Source organism: Rosa chinensis, chromosome 2 (assembly GCF_002994745.2).
Source record: "Rosa chinensis cultivar Old Blush chromosome 2, RchiOBHm-V2, whole genome shotgun sequence".
Classification (NCBI taxonomy): Eukaryota; Viridiplantae; Streptophyta; class Magnoliopsida; order Rosales; family Rosaceae; genus Rosa; species Rosa chinensis.
This window is the reverse complement of record NC_037089.1, coordinates 25,123,411-25,132,478: the sequence shown is the minus strand read 5'-3', so window position 1 is coordinate 25,132,478 and position 9,068 is coordinate 25,123,411. Positions and strand designations below refer to the sequence as shown.

At 40.4% G+C, this 9,068-nt stretch overlaps 1 protein-coding gene across 1 annotated transcript; it reads left to right on the top strand.

Moving 5' to 3' along the window:
- Positions 1-5,270: 5,270 nt before the first annotated feature.
- On the top strand, positions 5,271-7,556 carry LOC112190712 (linamarin synthase 2). Its single transcript, XM_024330186.2, has 2 exons — positions 5,271-5,820; positions 6,529-7,556. Exons 1-2 carry the CDS (start codon positions 5,307-5,309, stop codon positions 7,455-7,457), a joined length of 1,443 nt encoding a protein of 480 aa, XP_024185954.1. The 5' UTR covers positions 5,271-5,306; the 3' UTR covers positions 7,458-7,556.
- The last annotated feature ends 1,512 nt before the right edge of the window (positions 7,557-9,068 follow it).

The window sequence follows — 9,068 nt, the reverse complement described above, 5'->3', positions numbered from 1 at the left end:
AGGCTAATATGGTAGCTCACTTGCTAGCTGCACATGGGAACGATTTAGTACATGATACTTTTTATTTTTCAACTCCCAGTTTTCTTATGGCTGCAGTAGCAGCTGATTTCTCTTCTCTGTAATTACTTTGGTATCAATAAAGGGCTAACCTCCTTGCTTAAAAATAAAATAAAAATAAATACATAAATAAACATAATTATCTTCATAATAGTATTAACATTATTACTAGTACTAGATTTAATAGTATATGGATTTTAAGTAATTTGGTAAAAGATAGTTAAATAATTATTTTTATTGAAAATGAATAAAACTTAATGTTATATGTACATAAGACCTAAATACTTAAAAATAATTTATATTACAAAGATATACTTGTTGTAAAGTTAGTATATTGAAAACTGAAGTACCGAATTTAGTAGTTATGATTAATTACTGAACATTTTTTATTGGTAATCCGTAGCTCTATTTTTGCAACCGAAATTTTTTTATTTTGAAGCTACTAAAAACTATAACCGATTTGAACCAATCGAGTGACAGCCTTAATTAAAATTGTTATATGCATCTTGAAAAAAAAAAAAAAGCATTACCAAATTATTGATTGTGTAACCACATGTGGCAACCATGGGCGGTGATGAATGTACTCATGATGCTTTGATCGATACACAATCAATAATGTTGATTGTGATGTGAATAATTGTTCAATTTTGTCCTTGATATTTCAAAGTCCCATCGATAGGATCTTAGTGATATTGGAGGAGTGCTTGATCGATGTAGTTAGATTGATGATGAGAGAGTTTGATATGGTCTCTTAGAAGCATGTGAAGAAATGCTCTAACTTGGTGGCTCACAAATTGAGAAGATCTGCTTTGTTTTTAGTGCAAGTTATGTTTTGCAAAGATGTATAACCTCCATGGCTCCATAATTTAATTGATGATATGTAGTCTGTGGGGGGTTCTCGGGAACAAGTTGTCCCCATATTGATGCATTATTTGAAGTTAATAAGATTTCTCTTTGATAAAAAAAAAAATGGGTCCTTGACCCAAAGCCCCAAAATAAGATAAAATTATCCCACTTACCCCAACAACACATTTTTATTCTCAACCACCCAATTTAATTTAAAAAGACAATTTTACCCTCAGCTAAATTAATAAACTACACTATATGGCATCGAGCTCTCTCTCCTCTCCCTTATCTCTCTCCTCCGATCTGACTCTCTCTCTCTCTCTCTCACAGAGCCGTGAAGGTGCAGCCGGCGATGGTCGTGCAGCCCAGAAGCCGACTCTCGTGCAGCCCGTGGCGAGTTTATGCAGCGAGCTCGGAGTTCCTTTACATCACCTTGGTGCCCGGCTGCCCGCCGATGAACCTCGTTGTCGTCGCCGCAGTAGTTTCCGATCAGATTGGGGAGCAGATCCTTCATTCTCTCTCTCTCCCTCTCTCTCTCTCATATCAGATTGGGGAGCAGTACCACCGTCATCATCTTCTCTCTCCTCCCTCGGCTCCGTCGTCTTCTTCGTCGTCGTGGGTGGCTTCGCTGAAGTCGATGATGGCCGCAAAGCCGCACGCTAGGTAGGGGAAGGATGAGGTGAATCTGTCTCCGTTTGGTTTTTTTTTTTTTTTTTTGGCTTGCTTCGTTTTCGAAATAGTTCAGTGGCTCGTTGCGTTGCTTCAATTATGCAGGCGTCGCTTAATTGATTAATTCATAACAAAGTTCACTGCTCGAATTGCTATACGGTTGCTGAAAGAATCAAGCTCGTACGTGGGTTATAGAATTCCATGTGATATGTTGGTTCAAGTCATATTTGACTTATTATTATGAGAAATATTTTTGGCATTGTTCCTTTGGGATGGTATGCAGTTTGTCAATTTATCGTTGCGCCTTTCTGTTCAACAATTCATAATCAAAAAGTTCTACACAAACTACTTTGCTTTTGGGATGGTACTAAAATTGCTGCAAGCGGTCTATTGCTTTTGGGGGGCAATAGACGTCTATTGGGGGCAATACATGGCTGATAGTCGTCTATTGGGAGGGCAATACATGGTTAATAGACGTCTATTGGGGGGCAATATATGGTTGATAGACGTCTATTGCCCCTTTATTGGGGGGCAATAGACGTCTATTGGGGGGCAATACATGGCTGATAGTCGTCTATTGGGGGGCAATACATGGCTGATAGTCGTCTATTGGGAGGGCAATACATGGTTAATAGACGTCTATTGGGGGCAATACATGGTTGATAGACGTCTATTGCCCCTTTATTGGGGGCAATAGACGTCTATTGGGGGGCAATACATGGCTGATAGTCGTCTATTGGGGGGCAATACATGGCTGATAGTCGTCTATTGGGAGGGCAATACATGGTTAATAGACGTCTATTGGGGGGCAATACATGGTTGATAGACGTCTATTGCCCCTTTATTGGGGGGCAATAGACGTCTATTGGGGGGCAATACATGGCTGATAGTCGTCTATTGGGGGGCAATACATGGCTGATAGTCGTCTATTGGGAGGGCAATACATGGTTAATAGACGTCTATTGGGAGGCAATACATGGTTGATAGTCGTCTATTGCCCCTTTATTGGGGGGCAATAGACGTCTATTGGGGGGCAATACATGGCTGATAGTCGTCTATTGGGGGCCAATAGACGTCTATTAGGGGGCAATAGACTATTGGGGCAATAGACGTCTATTGGCCCCCAATAGACGTCTATTGGGGGGCAATAGACGTCTATTGCCCCTCTATTAGGTGACCGAAATCCGGCGACCGGTGACCGGATTCCGGCGAAAGTTGGCCGGAATCCGGCGAACGTTGGCCGGAATCCGGAATCCGGAGGCCGGTGACCGGAATCCGACGGCCGGTGACCGGATTCCGGCGGCCGGTGACGGGATTCCGGCGGCCGGTGACGGGCTCCGGCGAAGTCTCCCATGGTTTCTCTCTCTTCTATTTTTTCTCTCTCTCTAAGTAACAAAGGGGTGAGGGTAAAATGGTATTAAAAAAAAATTAAAAACAAAAAAAAGGTATTAGGGAAGACTCCCTTAGAGTGTATTGGGTAAGAGAGAATTAAAAAAACTTAATGGGGTAAGTGGGAAAAAAATCCCTAGAAATGGGGTAAATGGACAAAATCCCAAAAAAAATGGTCCCATCGATAAATAAACCAATAATGGATCACTTCACGAGTTCACGAGAGTTTCTGTCACTTCATTTCATTTCTTGGAATTATCGGGTCGTCGATCATGCTTTACTGATCAGTTGGGTTCATCTCTCCATACAATTTGCGCAATTTGTTGTCCGTCCATTTCTAGAATTATTTGCGCTGTACCAAAACCAACTTGCTAGGGAATCGTAAAGCCGCGTGCAGCATATTGCTCAGTAGTCTTCAGGCCACCTTGCATCCCTTTGGAAAAATCACATCATAAACCCAAAACATCCAAGTTCACACTACTACAATTGTGGGCAACAGCCACACTTGTATTGCCACGAACTTAAGAAACTGTGGAGTTTGGGGTCATACTTACTATTCTGAAACAAGTTGGTGTCCTTGTCACCCACGGTCAAGCATAAAGTGTGGGTAGGCATTATTTTTATGGGAAGTTCTATTCATACCTCCTAAAATGGTATTTGGACCTCCAATAATTTTTGGAAGTTTTTAAATCCAACTTTGCCCTTCTAAAAAATGAACAAAATGGAAGATAAAAAAAATAAATAAATAAAATCTGCACCTTCTCTTCTCCCTCCTCCCCCCTCATTCTCTTACAGCCATACATGAGGATTATTGGGCAACTTTAAGTAAGTTAGAATGTTAAAGATTGCAAAATGGAATAAAGGACAAAAAATCTAGAGAAGAAGAATCGAGAAATTGATGTTAATTGTTATCTTAGTCTCTTTTTATGGGCTTTTTTTTTGGCTAGGGTAGAGTATGTTGCTAGCCTGATTTGGGTTTAGGAAAATTGATTTTGATAATAGTCCTCATGTGATATTGTAAATTGCACGATTTATTAAGATATAGAAGTAAGTTCATAAGAGCATCCAAGCTTACAAGGTAAATAGTGTTAAGTCATGGCTATGAACTGAGTTTTAAGTGATGAAAAAAAAATATTAATAATAGATTTGTATTGGAAAAATTGTGTAGATACAAAAAAGGGCAAGATTGGAAGTTTTGTGCAAATTTTAGATGGGGAGGTCAAAATACCAATTTAGGAGGTATGAATAGAAGCTCCCTATTTTTATACTTGTTAAATTCTTCTTCCTCGAAACACGTACAACATGGCCTAATTTTAGTGAATTTTTATATTTTCTTTTTTTTTCTGAAAATTGATTTTTTTATATTTTCTTCATAAGTGGATGTTACTTTTGTTTATTTTATATTGAAATAAATGGAAAACAGAGCCTCTCCACTCTCTTATCCCAGTCAATTACATGTAGCCATACAGGTTGTAGATTCAGTTGTTGTACATATAATTATGCAATAGTATGTTATCATTCTGATTTTACCAAGGAAACCCTTGTTCTCTATCTGTTAGGCAAGAGGCATGGACTTGAATTCAGCACTCAGAGGCTGCATCTAGGCAAAGCTAAGCAATTAAAAGGAGGCAAGGAGCCAAATTATCGATGAAGGAGCTGACACTTGAATTCAATTTAAGCAACTACGTATATTTGTCGCTTGAGGTTGAAAGCAACAACTCCATATTTTGTTTTTTTGTTTTTTTCCTGATGACACAGCTCTATTTTTATTCACTGTGGTCCTTCATATTCAATTAGTTCCAACTCCCTTAAATTTGGATCGGTAATACTTGCTACTATATTAACAGAGACGTCCTGAGATTGGTTTGCTTTTGGCAAAGATAGGTTGACAATTCATTCTTGTTTCATCAATTATTTGTGGAGGCACATCATCAACAATTAAGCTTAAGAACCAGTCCAGTATACATATGTTGATAATTCCACTTTTTTTTTTTTTTTTGAGAATGTTGATAATTCAATATTGTCGTCGATATGAACAGTTCATAGGCTCATAGCCTTTGCTCTGTGCCACTTGGATCGAGTTGATTGAGTTCTTCAAGATTTTATCCATCAATAATTTTGTGTCTGGTCAAGTTTGAATTAAATTATTGAAAATAACTGTTACTTTACTTACTCAAGTGGCACAGAGCAAAGACTATGAGCCTATGAACCGTTGATATCGATCGACGACAATATGGAATTATCAACATTCTCAAAAAAAAAAAAAAAAAAAAAATGGTATAACTGCATAAATGTTGCTATAAAAGCAAGATTTGCCATGCTGCTAACATATTTCATAAATTAAGATGGGTTCAACACAGTTAGGAGCCAAAGAACTCCATGCAGTCTGTGTCCCTTTCCCAGCACAAGGCCATGTTAACCCCATGATGCAATTTGCCAAGCTTCTGCACTCCAGGGGATTCCGCATAACATTTGTCAACACCGAGTTCAACCACCGGCGTTTAATCCGGTCCAGAGGTTCCGACTCTGTCAAGGGACTATCGGACTTCAAATTCGAGACCATACCGGACGGGTTGCCACCTTCAGATAAAGATGCAACACAAGATGTCCCAGCAATATGTGACTCCACCAGGAAAACATGTCTAGGCCCTTTTAAGGAGCTGGTGACTAAGCTCAATTCTTCATCTGAAGTGCCACAGATTACTTGTATAGTTTCGGATGGTATCACGGGATTTGGGAGGGAAGTTGCTCAGGAACTAGGGATTCCTGAGGTTCAGTTTTGGACTGCTTCTGCTTGTGGCTTCATGGCGTACCTGCAATACAACGAACTTGTTAAACGAGGCATTGTTCCATTCAAAGGTACTTCATTCTTTCTAAAACCTAACTATTGAGGTAAATGAAATATGGGATGATGAAAAAGAGATCATCGAGTACAGAAAATCAATCTAAACTCAAATTAAAGAACACTTTCAAATGAGTTTTGTTTATGTTTTATATATTTATGTATTACTTAGTCTTAATCCAAGTGTCAAGTCAGCATTGATTTTTTTTTTTTGGCTTGAAACTTCTTATAATGTCATACATGGAAGGTTGAGTGAACCAGATCTAGAGGCACCCCTTACAAAATATCTCATCACACTTGCTACAATAATTCGTATATATCCTCTTTATATATTCTAGTGCAGAACTGGATAGGCTTCTCTATGTAAGGATGGGCAGTAAGGTTCATTTGCAGAATTGCAAGGGACGTGCGTGGGGGGTTCTTGGGTATTTGTCATGTAGAATGAGTAGATCTTAATGTCCGGCTCTACGTACATAGAATAGTCTCTCCTAAGTTTTGCTCCTTACTCTTGGCTTTCAATTAAGCAAGCTGTTCTTCCTGTCATATTGTCATCTTTGCATGTACTTTTAAGTGTTCTAAAAAATATAACTTTTACAGCTCAAAACTAAATTGAGAGTACGAATTGAATAGTAGCTGTCTTGAATTTAGATATTTGTTTTCCAAATTTACTATTATAATCCCCCGTACCTACTCACATTTTTGCCCCTTGTATGCATTTCGATCAGATGAAAGTTTCATGCAAGATGGTACACTGGATAAGCCAATTGATTGGATCCCAGGCATGAAAAATATGAGGCTCAAGGACATCCCTAGCTTCATCAGAGTCACTAATGTCAAAGACATAATGTTCGACTTCTTGGGATCCGAAGCACAAAACTGCTTGAAATCCTCTGCAATTATCCTCAACACGTTTGACGAATTTGAGCATGAAGTGTTGGAAGAAATTTTAGCTATGTTTCCCAACATTTACACAATAGGTCCACTTCCTTTGCTTGGTAGGCACGTGCCTGAAAACAAACTGGTCAAGTCCCTCAGCTCAGGCTTGTGGAAAGAAGATGCAAAATGCCTTGAATGGCTTGACAAACAGAAACCCGACTCGGTTGTGTATGTGAACTATGGGAGCGTAACTATGATGACAGACCAGCATTTGAAAGAATTTGCATGGGGGCTTGCAAATAGCAAGCACCATTTTTTGTGGATTGTTAGGCCTGATGTGGTAAAAGGGGATTCAGTTGTCTTGCCCGAAGAATTTTTCGGGGATATTAAGGATAGGGGTTACATAGCAAGTTGGTGTCCACAGGAGCAAGTGCTAGCACATCCATCAGTCGGGGTTTTTCTAACTCATTGTGGTTGGAATTCTACTATTGAAACTATATCAGCGGGTGTGCCTGTAATTTGCTGGCCTTTCTTTGCTGAGCAACAGACGAATTGTCGTTTCCTGTGTACCAATTGGGGAATTGGTATGGAGGTAAACAATGATGTTAAACGCGATGAGATTGAAGTGCTTGTCAAGGAAATGCTGGAAGGGGAAAAAGGCATGAAGATGAGGCAAAAGGCAAAGGAATGGAAGAAGAAAGCAATAGCAGCTACTGACATTGGAGGATCATCATACAGTAATTTTGACAAATTGATTGAGGTTCTTCATGAGGAATAACTTTGGTCCTTATTTCTAAGAACTGATAAGTAAATGTTTAGCAAATCTTTTGATGTCATGTCTGGCTTATGAATAAAATCAATGTTTCTTTCCTCTTTATATTTGTAATCAACTCAAGATTGCTTTGGCAAATTTAATAACAACCCAAAGCAGAAATAATGAAGATTACTTTGGACTAGTAGACTCCGGATACCAAATCTTTAAGTTGAAGGTGACTCTTTTTTTTTTTTGAGGGCAACGGAAGACTAATCCATTGATCGAAATCATGACGATCTCACTCGGTCAAGCATAAAGAGTACAAGCACCCTTCATATTACAATGCAAGCTCACGAAAAGTACTAAATCCAAAAGAAATCCATACTTGAAAACTAAAATCCTAAAGGAACTGCTGAAAAAGAAAATGCAGAATTGAAAAAAACTCCCTAATCCTGCACTGCCCAAAAATGGAACCAATGTCCTGAACATCTTGACGCCTAAGACCCTTTTGGTGTACGTCGCGACATTCAACACACCCACAGCAACATTCTAGGAAACAGATGCAAGACAAAGAGCAGGACATACCACCCCCAAAAAGCCCAAACCCAACCCAAGTGTGAGAAAAATAGGGGAATTGGCTAAAGACCCAATTCTCTAGACTGCATCCGTGCAGCCCAGAAAGGCAGAGGCCCAAGGCCCACTACCCACACCCTACGCGCCTCACACCCAGCAGTCGAATCTGGCCCTTCCGAGAAGCCGCCCGCCACTGCCAAATCAGTCCAGCGGCCTCTCCAGGCAGGAGACCTGGGCAACCATCTCGTAGCCCACCAAAGCTTGTGTTAGCGACTTGTTGCACTAACCACCGATCCGAACGCCGATCTCTAGTAGGAAAGCTCCGACCTCGATCTCCTCCTCTAAACCCAAAACCGCGACTGATCTTGTAACGTCCCGAACCTGAATTTACCGGTTTACTAGTCATTTGGACGGTAAACAGCCTTTACTTTCACTTTTACTTTCGGTTTAGTACTTTTTGTGGCCCTAAAAGTTGACCTTTTGTTCGGGTCAAAATTTGAGGAAAGGTTCTTCATGGAAGTTGTAGAGGACGTTAAACCGAGCGCGTGCATATGTGGTGCGTAAAAATCGGACTTAGTATGCGAGAGTTATGGCCAAAAATGTGAAGTTACTGTTCATGGTAATTTTTGATTAAAATAGAAAGTTACCTAGGGTAGGTTTCCATTTCCGGAAACCCACCCTTCCCCTTTCTCTCTCCTCCCCCCCCGAGCTCTCTCTTCTCCGGTTCGACCCTTTCCTTCCTCCCTCCGATTTCCGGCGATTCCGGCCACCAACCGGCGTGCCACCGGTCACCAGAGGAGCGCTTCCTCCCTCCGAGCACCCCAGCAGCCTTGGTTTTCCACGATTTGGCCGGAAAACCACGGATCGAAGCCTAAACCACTCCGGCTGCAGTTTGGGACTTTTGCCGATTCCCGGCGATTCCGGCCACCTCCGGTCCCCATTTCTTCGTCGAAGGTTTGGTTTTTACCACTGATCATTTCCCCTATGGTCTTGTAACGCGATTTGAAGTGTAGAGGCCGGATCGAATTAGGGTTCTTGAAATTTTCTGGGTTTGTGTTCTTG

Excerpts from the sequence above, each read along its gene's own strand:
- LOC112190712 (XM_024330186.2), top strand. The coding sequence starts at position 5,307 with ATGGGTTCAACACAGTTAGGAGCCAAAGAACTCCATGCAGTCTGTGTC. Across the intron at positions 5,821-6,528 it reads AGGCATTGTTCCATTCAAAG|ATGAAAGTTTCATGCAAGAT; the intron begins GTACTTCATTCT and ends CATTTCGATCAG.